The sequence below is a fragment of the Perca flavescens genome, chromosome 17 (genome assembly GCF_004354835.1).
Source record: "Perca flavescens isolate YP-PL-M2 chromosome 17, PFLA_1.0, whole genome shotgun sequence".
Lineage (NCBI taxonomy): Eukaryota > Metazoa > Chordata > Actinopteri > Perciformes > Percidae > Perca > Perca flavescens.
This window is the reverse complement of record NC_041347.1, coordinates 24,588,071-24,608,903: the sequence shown is the minus strand read 5'-3', so window position 1 is coordinate 24,608,903 and position 20,833 is coordinate 24,588,071. Positions and strand designations below refer to the sequence as shown.

At 38.0% G+C, this 20,833-nt stretch overlaps 2 protein-coding genes across 4 annotated transcripts in view; one reads left to right on the top strand and one right to left on the bottom strand.

Moving 5' to 3' along the window:
* LOC114572090 (inactive phospholipase D5) overlaps nucleotides 1–11,233 on the bottom strand; it is a 64,976-nt gene extending 53,743 nt beyond the window's left edge. The window contains exons 1-3 of one of the 3 annotated variants that reach the window (XM_028603533.1): nucleotides 10,204–11,233; nucleotides 3,688–4,126; nucleotides 3,377–3,582 (exon numbers count right to left, since the gene is read on the bottom strand). In XM_028603533.1, coding sequence (XP_028459334.1) covers nucleotides 3,377–3,544 — 168 coding nt within the window. In that variant the 5' untranslated portion in view covers nucleotides 3,545–3,582; nucleotides 3,688–4,126; nucleotides 10,204–11,233. Of the gene's footprint in view, nucleotides 1–3,376; nucleotides 4,127–9,863; nucleotides 10,070–10,203 lie in introns of those variants that run through there. The other 2 variants (XM_028603531.1, XM_028603532.1) reach the window with 2 other exon arrangements.
* LOC114572094 (SLC35A4 upstream open reading frame protein) lies at nucleotides 9,292–12,155 on the top strand. The gene is made up of 3 exons (XM_028603541.1): nucleotides 9,292–9,478; nucleotides 10,232–10,330; nucleotides 10,503–12,155. Exons 1-3 carry the CDS (start codon nucleotides 9,464–9,466, stop codon nucleotides 10,698–10,700), a joined length of 312 nt encoding a protein of 103 aa, XP_028459342.1. The 5' UTR covers nucleotides 9,292–9,463; the 3' UTR covers nucleotides 10,701–12,155.
* The last annotated feature ends 8,678 nt before the right edge of the window (nucleotides 12,156–20,833 follow it).

The window sequence follows — 20,833 nt, the reverse complement described above, 5'->3', positions numbered from 1 at the left end:
TGCTGAATAACTGTCAGATAAAACTCACCAATTAAAAAAGAAAGGAACACAAAACTGAAAACATGTCCATCTTTAAGTGAAAAAGTCAGGTATATGCTTCTTTGAAAGAGGAGACAAAGCCCAAGGCTTTCACCAGATAATAGGGATGAACGGCAGAGTTAAACTACAGTTAACATTCAGTAAAACGCATAGATCCACAAACACCAAAAAATGCACACCAATAATATAATGCCTGATGCATTCAAAACTGTATTATTTGTATCTGTGATTAGCCACTTATCCCAAATGGATTCCATAGATCCTTCTGTTTGCCTTTTTTAGCTTTTATTTGATAGCTAACGTTAAACTAGCGTCAAGAAGATGTGCCAAACATTCATACAATGGCTGAATCCTTTTTGTTAAAGTTTGAGCTGAATACAACTTCTAAATGTCCTTAACTCTCTTCTTCATAATCTTTATCTTCATGATTGTCAGTGTCCCACAGTATGAGAAAATAAACCTCTTAGACCACTTTGTATCCAGGAGAGAAAGACTCAGGGGCTAGGGCCCTATGTGGTTTGACCAATATAATTACTGATCTGGGACATTTCACCATCTTTGATCCAGACTAAGCCTCCCAACCTGTAGTATACAGAGTATACAGTGAATGCACTTAATCAATAGAAACTTGAAATGGTAATTTATGTACCTAAGTGCAATGTGCATTTGAAACCAAGCATGTGAAATATAAACTATCAGTAATGACTACAAAGTACAGAACAATACTAACATAAAATAAAAGTATCCATTAAGCCATTAACCAAAGACTCCTAATGGTGTAACATCCACTTAGATGCACTAACATAGTTTCGGAAACAAAGCCTGAAGTAAAGTGAATCAGTCAGCATAGGTTCATGTAACAGGAAAGATAGTTGATAATAAAGGACTATACTGTTTAAAGGACTATAATAACAACAATCACACAAGTTTACAAAACTGAAAACTTTCTGACATTGTCACATTTTGATGCAGCCTTTTTGTACGACTCGTATCACAGTATGATCTAAGAACACCATTTTTAAATTGACGACCAAAGGCTTTCATCACATTTCTCATTACTGTCAACTTTTGCCTGGGGACAGCCCAAAGTCACACACTGCCAAGGGGCCTTATGTAAGTGAGGCTCATGCTTGAACTGAACAGGAATGTTTGACTAGAGCATAAGTTGAGTAAACGTTATTTTAATAAAGATTTGTTATTTAACTACGTTAATTTTCACCTTTGGTTTTACAGTAATTGGATGCTGTTGTGAATCCTATTTGTTTTCAGTTACACCAAAAGCCTCACAGATTTCACTGATTAGTAGTATTAGTGCTCTGTAATGAACTACGATACAGTATTTCACTTACAAATGCATTTTGTAACCATATTTATTTTATATCCATCATAAATCCTGAATGCAACATTACATTACATTACATTACATGTCATTTAGCTGACGCTTTTATCCAAAGCGACTTACAATTAAGTGCTTTCAACTGTGAAGGTTCAAATTCACATTTCACATGAAATGTGAATATGTTAAAAAATAAAAACGATAAAAGGTTAGAGGTGCTTGTCTGTTTTGTGGTGCTTTAGTTCAGGATTTCCTGAGACTCATGACTGACTGACCTAAAAGTTTTACAAGTTGTTGCTGAACTTGTGACTTGAATCATGCTGACAGCGGTACTCAATGTGCCTAAAGCACTCTGTATCCAATGTCTTATCTCATGCTTCTCCTACAGTACTGATCTGTAGAAGAAAATTCCATTACATAATAATGAGGTTTTTTGAAAGAGAAATGTAATCATTCAGATGTTGACAACACATCCTGAGCATTAGATGTGACTACAATTCCCTTTATAAGGCTTAATACAACTTTTAAAAAAAAAAATTAATTTGTTGTTAACTAGGTGCATAGAGTCGGGTTTGCATTTGTTGTCCCTAATCATTAATGCTAAATATTTGTGTGTGTGTGTGTGTGTGTGTGTGTGTGTGTGTGTCTTTTTTTGGGGTCGGTGGTGTGGAGTTAAACTGCAAAAATTCCTTGCCTATTAAGCGACTGGCTTGTCTGAAAAACAGCTTGTCTGTGTGTGGTCTGGTGTCTGCAAAAACACACTTACAGTATATGTATGTGTGCGTTTAACTGGCCGTGTGCATCGTGTATGTGTGTGAGTGTACGTGGGCCTGCAGAAAGGGGGACAGGCTGATTCATCATAGTTGGTTATACAGACAGGCTTAGAAAGCTGCTCTCTGAACATGGCACTGTTCCCCTCCAACATTAAATATTCAACACACACCTTTTCCATTCCTTTCCCTGATGCTAAATGGCTACACGTAAAAGCCCTGTGTAGAATGCTGATACTGTTTACCTACAAGCAGCGAGTCCCTTAAGGACCTTTCAACTCCTTTCTAACAGAAAACAAAAGTGAATATCACACAAAAAAAGAAAGAAAGGCAAAGTGTTGCAGACTGAAAACTGAAAAACAGCTTGTTCCTCCAGCCATAACTGGAGATCTCCCACAGCATGCAACATTTAGAAACTTACACTGAATGTCTTATTGAAACAAGGGTTTGGAAGGAACACAAAAAAGAAACTCCATGGTACTGTATGCCAATTTACTATAAAAACATGTATATGTGCAACATGTCTGAAACTAACAATTATTTTCATAATTGATTAATTTGTAAAAGTATGAATATAATGAATAATTACAAATTTAATTTCCCAGAGCTGAAGGGGATGAATTCAAATGTCTTGTTTTGTCCAACCAAAGATATTCAATTCACAATGATAGAAAACAAAGAGAATCATCAAATCTTCACATTACGGTTGCTGTAAGCAGCAAATCTTGAAACAAATATTTGCCTGAATGAAAGATGAAATGTTGCTGGTTAAATGTTTCTGTCAATCTGACAATTATGAATATTATCTCCACATCATGACAACAAAAAAGATTTTGTTTTGTCCGGTAGTGCCTCCAAACCTTCGTTGCCTGATTTCCAGCACTTCTTCTTCTTCTAACACCATTCCAGTCTTGGGTCGAATATTCAAACATTACAGAACCAATTTCCTCCCAGATAGCAACACCCACACTTCTCTCCTGTTTTAAACAAGCATTTAAACTTTAATGTTCTAAATCCCTTAAAAAACAGCAATCAGTGCAGAATAACATGCATCAATGGATAGAAACAAATAGGTATTTTTTAAAGGGTTTCAGTTGAGAAAAATGCATGAATGCAACATGTTTTGGCCAGAACTACCTCTATAGTATATTAGTAGAATAGTGTTTTTCAGTTGTATTGCACTACTCTTTACGGTAATTCTCCGACCCCAGCTCCAGCATTCAGAACTTACATGTTCGAGTTTGTCCTTCCTGCGAAGCCAGACGCCGGCTGAGTAGTCCTGATGCTGCACTGCAGTTAATATGGAGCTGGCGGGAATCCCGATGGCTGGCATGCCGAACCCCAACCCCTGACCCCTCGAGTCCAGGCCCATTGTTCCGCGGGTCCCTCGTAGCTCCATTATAGCCAGATGGATGGGTGGGTGGATGGTCTCTCAGTCTTGGTTAAAAAAAAAAGAGTCAATTAGCTTGTTGATCTCCTGTTAATAGCTGGTGGAAACTCTTCCTTTTTGATATGCATCGTGCACATGTAGCTTGACTGCACCTTTTACTTCCTTGGTACATGGTGAAAAAATTGAATATACTTGTAAAGTGTCTAGCAAAAGGTGGTGTTTTTCTTCCAAAGCAATTTGCTGCAAGCATTCAGCTCCAGTGGAGTGGAGAAGCTTTGCATTCCTCAAATGCATCACCACATAGCTTTCATTGTCATAATACCCCTGTGTTCATAAAGAAGCAGCATCCCTTTCTTCACCACTATTGGCAAATGTCCACAGGCTGTAGGAAAATCCTCTTCCAGTGTGCCTCCTGTAAGCAGGGCTTCACCTTCTTATTGTAATGCAGAGATATTTGCTGAGCAAGGCTGGACTGGGTTTAACTGAGCACAGAGCTGTTAGGCTCAGCTCTCAGCAGACCGGGGACTCCGACGACTCTGATCAGGACTTCCACAGATTCAGGCATCCCCGGTGCACGACGTGGGAGTGTATCTGTGAAAAAATGGGAGGAAGGGAAAGGGAGGGGTATAAAAACACAGAGGAAGAGGTATAAAGAGAGAGGGAACAGAGAGAGGCGTGGTGATGCTGATGCAGTGTCATAGAGGAAGGAAGGACCTCTTTGTAAAATAGACACCAGTGGAACCAGTGGCCCTGATGACAGACTCAATGGACACACCCATACCTATATTTCTCCCAAAATCTTTTTCTCATTTCCATTTGTCCATCCAGCCCCCCACATATCACTATTTTCCTCCCCCTATATGTCAACAACTCTATCCCTCGTTTATAGTTTTTGCTGCCTACATGAACAGTCATGTTTTCTCTTTCTTTCCACCACTCCCAAATGAAAATTGATTTGTTTTTTTCCATATTCGGGTGTGTTGCTCTCTCCTTTGACCATGGGCAGGGTGCTATCCCTGGCTACACATATGCATGTCTAACTACACACACACAAACACACACACACACACACACACACACACACACACACACACACACACACACACACACACACACACACAATGTTAAAATAATTAGTGGCAAACAGCCAGTGCACCTTATATCAAATTTGAAATTGAAATAATCCATTATAATTGCATGGCTTAACTCTAAACTACAGCTTTTGAGATACTTACAACTGGCAATGGAATACCAAGATATTGCCAATTACTGTATATAAACATATAACTGGTGTGCCAATTATATTAACAAATATGTAAGAGGAAAATATAATGACATCAGGGTATCTGGTTGTTACCTTTTGCATAAGCAATATAATTATAAATTAATTCAGGGTGCGGTCAAAAATAAGTGTTTATTTTTTAAGTGACCTGAATGGACTTCAATCCATCACATTACATTACAACACTACCAGTATTACTATTTACTGCTGTGGTGGAAAAATTACATTCACACTTTTTCCTGACAAAGAATGAAGGGACAGACACAAATACAGTATCAGACATGTACTTTACATTCAGTAAAGCTCTTTAGTTCTTAAAACTTTCATCATTAGTGTAATAGTCTGGAAAGATTGTTTTAAAAGGATTAGCATCATACATATTTGGAAAGAGACTATACAGGAGCATCAGCTGCTCATCAATTTGCAGCCATGTCTTGATGCTGCAAAGTCAACTAGCTTGATTACTAAATAATGAAAAGAATCGGTGTATATTAGATTAATTTTCACTACAATTCTCTTCTATACTCTTGAAGATCTGTAAAACTCTCTCTGACCACATTTGGGGGGAAAATATTGCCTATAGCTTCACTCATTTGTCTGTCCAATGAGACAAATAGTCCATGTTTCAATTACAGTAATGACTATTAACTCATTTTTTCAAGTGGTAGATCTTTTTTTGGTGGCCTCGTATTCCATCTCAACAATGCTGAGTCATGCACATTTGTGAGAAAGCTCATCTCAAACAATCTACAAAGTTCCTCTCGTTCAGTCCAAATCTCACGTCTCTCTGCCAGCACTGTATCAGTGGCCATGAGAGGAAATGTGAGCTGAATACTGAACACTGAGATTAATGAGAAAACTTAACTGAAGACAAGCCAACTCAACGCAAATAAACACTGAGCCAACCTTAAAGGCTTTAAGGTTTAAGCCGTAAAGAAATGCCTTTCATCATCCGGCAGGTTTCAAATGTTTCTGATTGATGGAAAGCTTTCAGGCAAAAAGACATCAGGTCTCAGGAAAACAGCCTCAGGTCTCAGGCGTCAGGCGAAAAGCATCAGGTCTCAGGACCACATTCTCTATAACTTAAACCTGAAAGCCTTTTACCTTCACTGACTGTTTATGTGCGTGAGTTGGCTCATGTTCAGTTAAGAGCTCTCATTAATTTCAGTGATCAGTATTCAGCTCACATTTCCTCTGCTGGCCACTGATACGGTGCACTCACACAACACAATGCAGTGCAGCTGTGGAAGCTGCAACACTTCTCAGACTGGGAACAGGTTACCAAACTATTACTCAGTGCTTTTCACATAAGAAACATGTGAGCTTCAAGCTCACCACCCATTCTGTCAGAGGCTGACAGATATAACAGATTACACTGTTAAATCCAGGTAAGTGTATATTCAAAAAATTAAAATTCATATCCCAAAGGGTACACTGATGACAACTTGACACAAGGTTTAAGTATTTTATCACAGTTATAGTTGTAAACTAGTAAGCAACCTGCACATCTCACAAGAAAGCTTGTGACATCCAATATGAGGAACAACCAGAAATTGTCAATCAATATACCTTCAATACAGTATTTGTGAGTAGTTACAGTCCATGTTACTACTACAGATGAAGCTGATGAAGCGGAAGTAATAGAATATATATCATTGAAACTCATATTGCATCACTTGCTTATTAAAGCCACTTGCTTCTCCCATTTTCAGTAAATTGCCAAGTGTGCCTTGTGACACCTGCTTTCCTGCTTTACTGCCTATAACATAAATCATTCAAAAGACAGTGACACCCAGTACACTGATTATAAAGCATATTTTAAATTATTCCTCAAAGCAAAAAATATTACTGCCGTTATGTCCTGAAACTGACGTGCACAGCCAGGGGCTTTCTTTCCCAGCTTTTGAATTTCTATATCTGCACAAACAAGCCTAATTACTGTTTTGATTATTAATACGCATCCCTTACATTATATTAGAGCCAAAATTCAGCTATGATGGTTTAATAATAGCTGAATCTTTAGTCACAAAGCTCTAAAAGTAAAAAAAAATATGTATTGCTTTGCTGTTCACTGAATATAAACAACTTCATGTTTATTTCACTGCTTGTTTAAAGCACTTTGTGTCTTCTGACATTCTAAAACCACAGATTGTTATCCTTCATAAATGTCTGCCCATGATGTTTATGGTATACAGTATGAATGCACATTTCCCTAAAGTACATCACTGTGATGATTGCACCACAAGTTTCAATGACCTTTCCGTTACAGTAGCATCCAAAGATTAGTCAGCCAAAAAGGCCTCAGCCAAAATCAATAACTCCCCTAAACCATCAACAAATTTGAAGATCAGAGACACCTTACCTGCTTCACTCCCTGCTGTGTGTGAATGGTGTTTCATCTCACACAAAAGCAAATGCTAAAGACTGTTCTATTCCACATTGACCAGAACAATAAATACTGTGGTCCTTTACATCAGGTTGGTCCTGTGATAATCCTGAATAAGGAAAGGTTAATGGAATATCTGTCCTGCCGAAAGTGAGGATTAAATACTGTTAGGCCCTCTAACAAAGGGCTGCAGAAGAAACCACCAAGTAGTATCTAAGAAGTGATGATTTGTGCGATCAAGACTAATCTTTTTAAAAGGTCCCATGGCATGCCATTTCACTTTATGAGTTTTTTTAAACATTAATATATGGTCCCCCAGTGGCTAGAAATGGCGATAGGTGTAAACTGAGCCCTGGGTATCCTGCTCTGCCTTTGAGAAAATGAAAGCTCAGATGGGCCGATCTGGAATCTTGCTCCTTATGAGGTCATAAGGAGCAAGATTACCTCCCCTTTCTCTGCTTTACCCGCCCAGAGAATTTGGCCCACCCATGAGAGAGAGAGACATCATGGCTTTCAAACGAGCAAAGTGGCAGTTGGTCAAGACCACACCCCCACTCTCCACCCTCCACAGAAATGGCACATACTAAGGAAAGCTCATTGTGGGACTGGCTCTAGTGGCTGTAATTCTGCACCAAGGCTGAATTTCGGGAAAGAGACTTCAGATACAGTATTAGGGGACCACTAAGGTCTATATAAAAGCATCCAAAGAGCACCATGTCATGGGACCTTTAAATGAGTCTGAAGGATAGTTTTCTCTTAGTAATTTTTGTCTCTGTCTGTATGTCTGTCTGTGTGTCTGTCTGTCTGTCTGTCTGTCTGTCTCTTTCTATATTTCAATTGGCAATTTCTCTCTTGTTCTCTGTTAAATACTTCCTTTCTCCATATTATAATAAATAATAATAATTTATACTTTGTTAATCCTGCAAGGGAAATTACAATGTTTTCACTCTGCTATTATTATACACATTACACACAGGCCTGAATTACACATACATGCACTAATGGAGAGATGTCAGAGTGAGAGGGCTGCCCATGGAAAGGCACCCCGAGCAGTTGGGGGTCCGGTGCCTTGCTCAAGAGCACCTTGGCAGTGCCCAGGAGGTGAACTGGCACCTCTCCAGCTACCAGTCCACCACCATACTTTGGTCCGTATGGGGACTTGAACCAGCAATACGGATATTTCTCAGACTCTCTCTTGCCTCCTGTCACTCCAAGCTCTGGCATTTGCTCTCACTTTCACACTCTCTCTGCAATTTACACTTGAGCTACCTGTTATCTTTAACTGAAAAGGAACACCATGTTTAAAAAGTAATTTGGTCCATGTAATCACTAAAATTGTGCAATTTTATTTCTGGGGGAGAACCACTCTTTTTACTACTCTTTAATCCTCACATATTACCTTCCCTCTTCAGGCTGTGAGTTGTTGCAGTGATGGTTATAAAACAGTGCAAATTGAACAGCTCTGATTACTGAATATATCATTGCTTCCATGACTCTTTTTTCCTTCTTTCAGTGTCTTATCGGCTGTGCTCTCTCATGCAGACTCTCCAGCACCAGTAAGTAAAAAGCTGTCAGTCAGAATAAACCCAAGTTAATTGGATTGATTCCTCTCATCTTCCTCTCAGTCAGCTAGGAGTGAGAATATGGAGGTTTGTATAACATATACTGCAGATTTAATGTCTGAAAACAAATGCTTTTGTCATATTTTGACGCAGCATATGGCCTCTTCAACAATAGCAGGATAACATTCTTGAAATGGGACATTTTACAATATGGTGGGAATACTAACAGTTTCAAACATTGTTTCAAAATGTGTGATGGTGGATGGCAATACAGTGTTGCAGAATCTGCTTTGAAAAACACATTTTCTATGTAACTCACGTTATCACTTAATTGGAAATTGGAACATAATGTTCTTCAACATGAGAGGAGATGTAAGGATCTGTCTGCTTTTGGCTGTGGGAAGATTTTTAAAGGCTCATCCAATTATCATAACCCTAAAAAACTGTATTCACACATAGCCTTAAATATATAGGCTAATTGTATAGCTACTGTGAGCAAGATGGTCTGGGTAATTGCATTATTTTGAAATTGTCTTCAATATATGTGTAGGCCTATTCTGCCTTAATGAAAGTGACTAGCCTGTGGCTAATTATGAAGACAATCTGAATCTGTGAATATCCAGTGGAGGGCAGTAAAGTTCATTTTCATCAAAGCCACAAGAGAAAGAAGAAGAGAGAGACATCATCAACAGTGAAACATGGCAAATGACAAGGTCGGAGTTTTCAACTTTCTACGCTAACTTAGATATTTGGCATCACTATATTATTATAACAACAACCCGCCTGACTTATTGTGTCATTTAGCAGTCATCAAATAATGTTAGCTGATGTTAGCTCATGAAGTAGGCTACAGTTTGCAAGCTATCGTAACGGAGCGATATGGCGTTGGTTAGCTAGCTAAGCTTTTAGGTAACTATTTAGCTAGCTAGCTATATACATATAATTACGCTTGATGTATTAGGGGGTGTTTTACCCATATGTACAGTGCTGTGAACACATAAAACATTAATAAGCTGACGACACTGAAGTTTCGAGGCGTCTGATTAAGCAGTTAATGACCGTTAACGTTAAGGTTAATGGAAACATAACTTTGCTCACCCAATGAGCCTCCGTTTTTTTCACCTCTTACTAACAATTTAGTTCGCTAAAGCATTAAAGCTGTCTGAAACGCAGTTTTAAAGAATCTTTAGCCTCTCTCGGATAATGTAACGTTAGTCCTTTTGATCTTGTTTTCCTCTCTCCCGGTATATAAGCCCGGAAGCTAACGTGTTTTACTTATTTCTGTTGTTTTAGTTTACCTTAGGTCCTATAGTTGTTCTAAGTCACGATAATTAACGTTACTAGCATGAACAGTTTTTATTTTGATTGTCATTATTGTCAAAGTACATTTACCATACCATCTCTATATTTCAGAAAGCCGTGTGTGAGCTACACTAACCAGTTAGTTTGTGTCTGTGTGTATGCAGGGTCCTCTGGGCCAGCTCAAGGACCTGGTGGAGCTGAAGGACCAGCTGGAAGACATCCAGAGACGGATGGAGGATGAGATACAAGCTGGGGTTCCTCCAGTAAGGCTCACACAGGCACTAATATGTACAAGCTCAGGTTACTCTGCCTTAAATTTTGCTCACAGGCCAGGCAGTTATAAAAACATAAGTTGCTACTATGAAGATGTATAACCACTGTTCAGACTACTAGGCCTACGTACCAGGTCTAATTTCTCTATCCTTTCCTCCTCAGGGAGGTAGTCTGCTGGCTTCTCCTTTTCTCAAGGGTTTTCTGGCTGGGTACGTTGTTGCAAGGCTACGTTCTTCAGCATTACTGGGTGTTGCCGTAGGGACGTGTACAGGAATCTATGCAGCACAAAATTATGCCGTTCCCAACATTGAAAACACCGTCAAAGACTACATACGCAACCTGAAAGGAGGACGCAAATGAGAAGAGTGGAAGAAAAGTGAGGAGGAGAGACGTCTACAAGCACAGGGTGCCATTACAGCTGCACACGGGAACAGATATTTATTTCAAAGGTATAAACATTTAAATAGTTATTTCCACCTTCCACATGGATAAGGAAATATAAATATTCTAAAGTAGTTCTTAAGCCCCTTTTATGAAGTAAGGTAAAACAGTATTTCTTTTGATAACGTATACACATACATTTTTGTGATAAATTCAGCATAAGGAGCATGTGGGAAGGATTACAATTCAGGTAATTTAAACACAGGAGACCCCATATTTCTTCCCAAAATGGTCAGTGATTGAAATTTAAACTACTACCTATAAGAGAATTATTATAACTTGCTATAAATGATTTCTGTCCTCAACCCTGCAATATGTGCATTCTGAAGAGTTATTGATACATAATGAGCCCAATATCCTTATGTGCAAGCCAGCTGTGTTGGCTATTACACCTCCTTTCTTTAAAAGGTTAACTCGAGAGAAACACACTACATCTATTTTGATGTCCAGATAGATATATAGTATTGAGTCTCTCCAAGAGGATTTTTTTTTAAAGAAAATCGTCTGCCCTCTAGTGGTCAGAAAATCAATTATAGCAGCCTTTAATAATTTTCCATTTAAGCTCAGTAGGGTGATATAGCATGTAAATATTGCCTCACCTCACACTCATGGTGCTCTTCAGTGTAAATCCTGTGAAAACCCTTGATGTTTGCAGCTGTCAGAGCAAAGTCTGTGGTGTGGTGTGACATCTTTTCAGGGACAACACATCACTCCATGTTGTTATGGATCAATTTTTCACTTGGTAAAACATTTTAATTTTTAAATAAAATTATAGTCCTCATCTTTGTAGAGGTTCATTCATGACAAATAAACAGTGACTCCAAAAACACACTCTATTCAAGAATAATAAGAAGTATTTATCTTTATTCCACCTCACACTGCTTAAAAAAGGTCAGCCTTCATCCTGCACACATAGTTAGTAGGCTCTATCAAATTAATGTACGCCAAAGTGGAATTTTTGCTTAAAGATGTAAATTAGTTTTAACTGCACTTGGGGGCTTTAACAAAAACAGGGAAGTATGTGTTACAATATTATGTAAAATATATATATTGAGAGTGCCTACTCTGGTCTGGACTTGACATTATCATCTCATGCCATATGTGCAATAGCCTTTCCTGATGTGGTTTGGCTGCCTATTTCATATGCTGGAAACTAGTTGATCTTTTGCACTTGTAAGAATGTTAGGGATTTAAAGTTGTTACTTTGTCTTTCAACAATCAATGATTTTGTTTATTGTCCAAGAAATATCAAAACCTGTCAAAGAAAATCCGTATTATAGTGATATGTACCAAAATGGTGTTTGCATCATGTTTTGAGTTGTGCGTACTGAAAGGTGGTTTTTGTTTTTTAAGGAAGAGAATTTAAGAGTAAAATGGATAAATGAACAATGCAGTTGCTGCAGAATACTAGTCTGAAAGTCTGAGGTGGATAACCTGAATATTTTTTGTGTTAAAGCTTTAGTGCGTAACTTTTTGATAGTAATGAACATTCGTTACATTCAAGCCATTGCCAAATGAGTTGTGTCAGTGCGCGGTCATGGAAGGCTTGTATCATGTGGACGTAAAAACAGTTTTGTTGTCATTACTTAGCATTCCTCATCGGGGCATCAGAAACTACGCACTATAGCTTTTTATAAATGATTTTTCACAACCACAGGTACTGTATTGCTGCCGTTAATATTAATGCACAATGTTTATGTACACAGTCAGACCTGACACAAAAGCCATATTTTAGTTCAGATTGAGCTTCTGTTCATTTTAGTTTTTACTTTGACTGGTGTACTATGTGTTTGGTAACTGGAACAAAGAAACAACTTGTGCCTATTGACAATCATTATGTTGCTGTGTTTGTATTGCATGCCCTTAGTTTCTTAAAGTTCTGTGTATTATGTTTTTGCATGTTTTCTCGTTTTTTTTTTGTTTTTGTTTTTTAAAGTAATACCTTTCTTTAAATACTTGATATGCTGTGGAATATAGACTGATGGGTCAAATGTTGGTGCCTTATTCCACTGGCTAATCTGTCTTGTCATCATGGGTTTTTACTCAGTTTGAAATTCCTTTATGATATTGTAAAAGAAAACCAGCAAAACTGTCTTTAAAAGTTTTATTTGGGTTGTAAAATAAATGGTGGAAATACAGTTTACAGTTGTCTCAAAAGTGAAGTATTCCTGGTTTCTGATTGCACCTAAATGTGTGTGTGTGTGTGTGTGTGTGTGTGTGTGTGTGTGTGTGTGTGTGTGTGTGTGTGTGTGTGTGTGTGAGAATCACAGTTTCATCTGCTTAACTTTGGCTACAGATTCAAGTGACCACACCGTTAATCTAAATATTCAAAATATATTAAAAATGTGCTGTTCTTTACAATCTTCCCAACATGGAAAATGTTTTTTTTAGTCAAATGGGACAAAATCAAAATAAAACATTTGAAGGTTGCAAAACAAACTATTTTAAAATCCTTAACTTTGAGAGAGAGTGCTTTATATGATGGAGATACAAAGTAATCAATGCGCTTATAATATTAGTTGCAGATGAGTTGCTATAAACTGATAAGGTGATAGCAAGCAGATAATTATATCATTTGTGAATTTATCAGCAGTATATATAACCCCATTAGCTTATTACTACAAATATGATGGTGATTAGAAGTTTAGATGAAGATGTTCTGTTGCTCGTCTGGTTTTCATCAACTTCAAAGAAGAAAGTGAAACAGAAAACATAATGAAAAAATACAGTTGATTCAAAGTTTTAGCAGCAGTAGAAAGTAATTTCCCTTTGAATATACCCCTTTCCAAATGTATTTAAATTCAAAGTCTGAAAAAATGCTTAATAGTATAGTGGATAGGCTAATAATCACATGCTATATTCAGTACTGCTTACATATATTTACTGTATACATACATACATAGAGAATCAGAGGCACACCATACATGTACTTACCACAGTATCAGACTGCTACATCAGGCACAGTCAACAGTTTGCTCATGCCACCTACCAAGACAGAAACTTGACTGTCAGCTACATTATATCTTAAATCATGGTTCAGGAATAATCATTATTTTAATAGTATAAATGTTTTAGATTTTAAAAAATCTGGATCCAGATCTGCTTGTATCAAAAGAGAAATAGTAATAGGTGATAATTGTATATGCCAGCTGTTTTTTCATACAATTAGTGCAGTATTTCATTTATAAAATGTCAATATTAACAATAATACTTAATAATAATTAAGCCCCCAAAATGATTTACTTAAAGCTATAGTGCATAGTTTCTGTTGCCCCCTTGAGGAAGTCTATGTAATGACAACAAAACTGTCGGTGCGTCCACATGATATAAGCCTTCCGTGATCGCGCACCCCCCACCCTTCCTCCACGCAGTTGCTAGTAGTCAAGGAGGACACAGAGGATTAAAAAAACCTGATGGACTCTTCAGAAGAGGTCATTATCTTTAGTTGAGTTTCTGCGCGTGAGTCGTCGGACGACACAATCTTCTGAACATAGCCATACTGAGAAATACAAAGAGAGTTGTGTGGAGCTGATAGTCTTAATTAGCTTTGTAGCAACTCATTTGGCAATGGCTTCAATGTAACGGACGTTAATTAATATCAAAAAGTTACGCACTAGAGCTTTAAGGGAAAAGAAAGCTTTTTTTGATTTAAACTACAACATACATTAACTAAAACCATGAATACAACATGCAAACACAGGTTCAAAACTGCACGAAACAAAAGTAAGTGAGGCGGCTGCCAAAATCTAATCTCAATCTGACTTCATGACCAGTTATCGTGTCTCACCAGTGAAGACAGGTGCACCGCAACTGGCCTGTCCTTTCCTCAGGGATCCATCGACCTGTAGCCCGTTGACTGGGTTCACACACCAGCAGTGGTGTTTAAAGCACTGCTGGGCCTGGTAGAGGCCACGCTCGTCACAGACGGGGCGGAAACCAGGGACCTGCACAGCCTTCACACCAGCTTTCTCCAGCTGGCAGTCAGTGGCCTGCAGAGGGACTGGGAGAAGAGAGGAGAGGAGTTAAATGTCATTTTAATCACAAACATTCTAAAGTGTAGATAGATAAAGATTGATTATCAATTCATACACTGTAATATATACACATATAGTAAATATATATAGAACATACCATTTTTTTCTGGGACTTCAGAGGAAGCCTCCTGCAATACAACAAGTGAAATTAGAACAGAGAAAAAGATCTTAAACTTGATTTTACAAGAATATGACAGGATTCATTCCACAAGAGGAACACGACAGAAACATTACTGTGTGACTATATTAAAGGTGGATTCTTTTTCTATCATATCATTAAATTCAAAGAGTATAGCTGCAACTCCATTGTAACTATAGCCTGACTGTTAAATAGCTTGGCTTCTATGTCAGGTGATATTATCTTATCAGCATATTTTCAACAATAGAGAAAAACAAAAGATCCATCTGATAGCACTGAAAAGATTTATTTTATTTATTGTTTTTTTTTACCTCGTCCACATCCATTAGCTCGGGCAAGGCGTTCATGGGCATGTGCATCCGCACGGGCACAGCAACTACAGACAGAAGGAGTGTGTGTGAGAGGTAGAAAAAAACAGATTGATTAACTAAATGAAAGTTAGACCCTAACAGAGATCTCATGAGTTTCATGAGGATTTTTTTCTTTCTGACATTTGACATTTTCTCTTCTATTATCATTATATTATTTAGCTGCTCACAAAAGGCATTCTGCTAAATACCAACATTGTACATTATATCCCTCCTAATCTGTATTCTATGTATTCTGTATTCTAATCTGTACTATATTTGGCCTCCTCACCAGATCTTCCTTTCGTCATTTGTGACTGCAGGTTGTTGCTTTGCTCCTTCAGAGACGAGATTTCGCCCCTCTGGCTGAGGAGGAAGTAGGCGATCATCGCCTGGCCCACAATCAGGACACAGGCCAACAGGGTTATACCTGCCACCTTATAGGCCCGGGAGGAGCGGCCACTGGAAACCAGTAAGAGAGAGAAAGAGGCAAGAGGTGAGGGGGGTGTATGTAGAGAAAGAGAGGAGAAACACATTTAATTTGGAGGACTTGTTGAACATATACATATTGGAATGGAATCAGAAGGAGAAACAAAGAGTGATAGACAGTAGAAAATGAGGAGGGACATGAAGAAGAAGTCTTTAATATGACGGGGCGTCGTGAATTATAATCATCCATTTCAACTGTTCACGGACCGGTGCGTCTTTCTTGATTAATGACTGTAAGATTAAAACAAGGGGGAAAAGACATCATTTTTATCTGCCACTGACAAGGAGGTCATACGGACTAAATCATTATGTGGGAGAAAGAGATCAAGAGAGACAGAGGAGAAGAAATAGACAGGAAAGTGAGGGAGTGGAGAAGAATGCAAATTATGAGGAACTTTATAAAGGCCTAGGAAGCTCAGCCATGGTACCACCAACTGAGAGATGACATCAGCTGTTGTCAAGCAGAAGCTTAGGTGAAAGTTTGACATTTCTTACATCATGCTTGTTTAGCTCACACCAAGGCCTCTTTTGGAAATTCCCCATTGCTTTAAATGTTGTGTCCTCTCTGAGATTGCTTTTAAATCTCAACTAAATGGCGTGTCTACTCTGTGATGAATGTATGCTAAAAATCCTTAAATACAGTCTTGTTTTTTAATGTGCTAATAAAGAAATGTTTCATTGAAGTGGCATTTACTCATGAAAACATAACTAAACACATGAAATAAAATAAGAAAACAAAATGAGGACATCCACAGACTTTTAGTAGAATTACAACCCATTTATAGGACTGTCCACTTGTTTTGGCAAATTTGATGTTCCTTATCTACAACTCCATGTATATCTATGCTCTTTCCAATAATTTCTCTACAATATCAAAATAAATGAGCAGACTGGAAGCTTGATTGGTAATCCATCACTTTTGTCACAGTTAAAGTCAATTTTATTTATACAGCCCAATATCAAAAATAACACAAATTTTCCTCAAGCAGCTTTAAGCAGTTTCGTTATTGTTGTTTTGGTAATTGTTTAGTAAGTGCTGACAGATAGAAAAGTCTGTCTACATGTTCAGTGTGATGGACGACACACATCAGTTTCAAACGTTTCAAGAGTCTGCTGATTGATTTTAATGGAGATGAATGGAAATCAATGGCTCATTGGAGGGTAGATAATATACACTCAAAGTTCTGAAGAAGAGTACCAAGGTTTATAAAAAACGATTACCTGTAAATTAAAGTATGTAGTTTGTAGTAAATGGGCTAAAACAGGAATAATCACTGTTATGGTTTGGTGCCACCAATATAAACATTAGTTTAGTTAACTAATTTACAGTAAATGGTTAACTTTGTTGGGACCAGGTTTTTGGTTCTATGGGACTCCATAAACATTAAAAAACAAGTCCATACACAATCCTTACCCCTGTGCATTGAAGGCTGTCTGCTGGTTGGTAGCTGCCAGGAGAGGCTGGTTTTGGGTCTCGGGGTCCGACATCTTCACACAAACACAAACCTGTTAAAACACACATACATATCCACATAAGTGATTAAAACCAGAATATAATGGCAAAAAAATGCACACATACACGTAAGCACACACATACACACACACACACACACACACACACATAGAAATTACCTTATTTCAGGTCAAGTCGAAAGCTGTTTCACAAATAGGCTTTTACTGACAGAATTCCGTGAGATTTTACCTTTATGCCTGAGGAGAGACAGAAGGAACTGAAAGCAACAGGCGGGGAAAACCAACACTCACAACAACCCAACTCTGGTTGGATTTTTTAAAACCAAATTTCTGATTGGTTCCTTGTGGTGACGCATCATCTGTTACCATGGGCAGAGTTAAAAGATATTTAGCAATCATGAAACAGCCGATTGAGAGGTTTATATTCCCTTTATATGAACCTAAGGGAAGAGTGAATCCTTCAGTACTAAATACTGCTGTAGGTGGAAAGGTTGACATAAGACTATTCTACTATATAGTTATGCAGACGACTGCATAGTCATCTGCATAGTCCCCAGGCAGAAGGTTATGTAAATATATTTACAATATCAAAATAAATGAGCAGACTGGAAGCTTGATTGGTAATCCATCACTTTTGTCACAATTAAAGTCAATTTTATTTATACAGCCCAAAATCAAAAATCACAAGCAGCTTTAAGCAGTTTCGTTATTGTTGTTTTGGTAATTGTTTAGTAAGTTCTGACAGATAGAAAAGTCTGTCTACATGTTCAGTGTGATGGACCACACAAATCAGTTTCAAACGTTTCAAGAGTCTGCTGATTGATTTTAATGGAGATGAATGGAAATCAATGGCTCATTGGAGGGTCGATAATATACACTCAAAGTTCTGAAGAAGAGTACCATGGGTTATGTAAATATATTTACATGACCTATGTAAATATCGCCTGGGGACTATAGTCCAATACAAAAACTCAGTGCACTGAACAAATTAACGATTGGATGTACCAGAACTTTCTTAAATTAAATAAGAAAAGAGGAACGATTAAAAGTCAGCACTCAGCTTCAAAGGACAATGTTAAAAACAACAGACAAAGCCAGAAATCTTGGTGTAGGCCTAGTCATGGACTCAGACCTGAATTTCAACAGCCACATTAAGATCATTACAAAGTTAGCTTATTATCCCCTTAAGAATATATCAAGGGTTAAAGGACTTATGTCTCAGCAGGATTTGGAAAAACTTGTCCATGCTTTTATCTTCAGTAGACTTGACTAGTGTAACGGTGTCTTTACAGGTCTCCCTAAAAAAAATCAATCAGACAGCTGCAGCTGATTCAGAACACTGCTGTTCGAGTCCTCACTAAGACCAAGAAAGTGGATCACATCACTCCAGTCTTTACACTGGCTTCCTGTGCCTCAAAGAATTGATTTCAAAATACTTTTGCTGGTTTATGAATCACTAAACGGTTTAGGGCCAAAATACATTTCTGATCTGCTGCTACACTATGACCCACCCAGACCTCTCAGGTCGTCTGGGACAGGTCTGCTTCCTGTCCCCAGAGTCAGAACGAAACAGGGAGAAGCGGCGCTCAGTTTTTATGCTCCACATATCTGGAACAAACTCCCAGAAAACTGCGGGTCAACCACAACTCTCAGTTCTTTTAAATCAAGGCTGAAGACCTTTTTTTTTTATGTCACCTTTCTTTAAATAATTGTTAATTTCTTATACTGCACTGTACATTTTATTCTCATATTTTATCTGTTTTTAATCTTTTAATCGTTTTTAACTGCTCTTTAATGTTTTATGTAAGGCACTTTGACTTGCCCTGTTCCTGAAATGTGATATACAAATAAAGCTGCCTTGCCTTGCCTATATATATAGATTCTACACTTCTAATGATGCAACTCAATAGTGTCTTTCATTTAGAGCTACAACGATTAATCGATTAGTCTATCATTAAATGCCAACTATTTCGTTAATTGACAGAATTCAGTGAGATTTTACCTTTATGTCTGAGGAGAGTACAGAAGGAACTGAAAGCAACAGGCGGGGAAAACCCACACTCACAACAACACAACTCTGGGTGGATTTTTTTTTTTTATGATTGGTTCCTCGTGGTGACGCATCATCTGTTACCAGAGTTAAAAGATCTCTAGCAGTCATGAAACAGCCGATTGTGAGGTTTATATTCCCTTTATATATCTGTACATGGTTAAAATTTAGTAATTAATTAAAAAATTTTAACTGATGATATTGGTACAGTAATGATAAGGAAACAGATACAAATTTTAAGAATACACAGAAATAACTCAAGCCATACTGATACCCTGTACCATGGGTTATATATTTAATATATAGTAACCTGCATTATAAATAATTACTGCAATAATATTATTAATATTAGTGTTTTGGTCTTATTAGTATTCCACACCATTATTCCTTACCATTATTTCTGGGTTGAGGTACTTTATTAAACCTATGCTAAAAGTTCTGCGCTGTTGTTCCCTGTTTGCTATAATAAAATTAAAAATCTTGAAATTCAGGATTGATTAATCCTTAGTTATACCCCCTAAACCAGATTTCAGGTCCCACAATCTCCAATAGACCCCAGCATTACATGGTTATCAAGTTGTTTTGGTATGCCATTATCATGTCTTTACCAAGGAAAAGTGCCGAAAGGATTGTACAGACATAATGATAGACTATGTTACTATTTCTTAGGGCTAAAAAATAAATGTTCCGATTTAAATAGATTTTCATTCGAATGCTAGCTTGTCAGGAAGGGGGTCAAATAATGCTCCAATGTAAGGCTACAATTTGGCGAGGGAAAAACTGGCATGTCCATTTTGAAAGGGGTCCCTTGACCTCTCACCTCAACATATCTGAATGATTGCGAACGTGTCTGTTAGGCAGTGTCGGCTACAATTTGGTCCGATCATTCCTCATCTTGATGAGGTTTGGTGCTCGGTGGAAAGGTATTGTAACTCTTCCTGCAGATGGCATCTTTATTCATCCATTTTTAATAACAACGGTTTGTTGATGGGGAGTAGACTAATCACCTTCCCCCAATGGGAAAAGGGGGGCATTCACCTTTTAGGGGACGTTTTTGATTTAAACGGGCTGTGCTCCTTTCTAGCCCTAAAGGAAGATTTTAACCTACTAGGCACATCCTTCTTTTTTTACCTACAACTTAGAGCAGCTCTTAAGGCACATGGCGTACTGTGGCAGCACCCCTTGCCTGTACACCCGCTTCACGAGCTGTTCATTGCTAAAAGTGACTCACGGGGCATGGGATCCACTCTATATCAATACATAAGGGAAGCCTCACACCGGACGCTTCCACTAGACAGAGTATGGAGGAGGGATTTCCCAGGGCTAGAGCCAGATTTTGACTGGAGCAGGGTATGGAATAATGTCAAATTGGCTTCTAGAAATCCAGACCACCAGCAGATCCACTATAATTTTGTCCATAGGACTTATTTGACCCCTCGTAAGCTGTGCCTGATGAAAGTGATTGGTGACACTTCATGCACATTGTGTTCACTGAAGACCATGGGCACGTTTCTTCACAT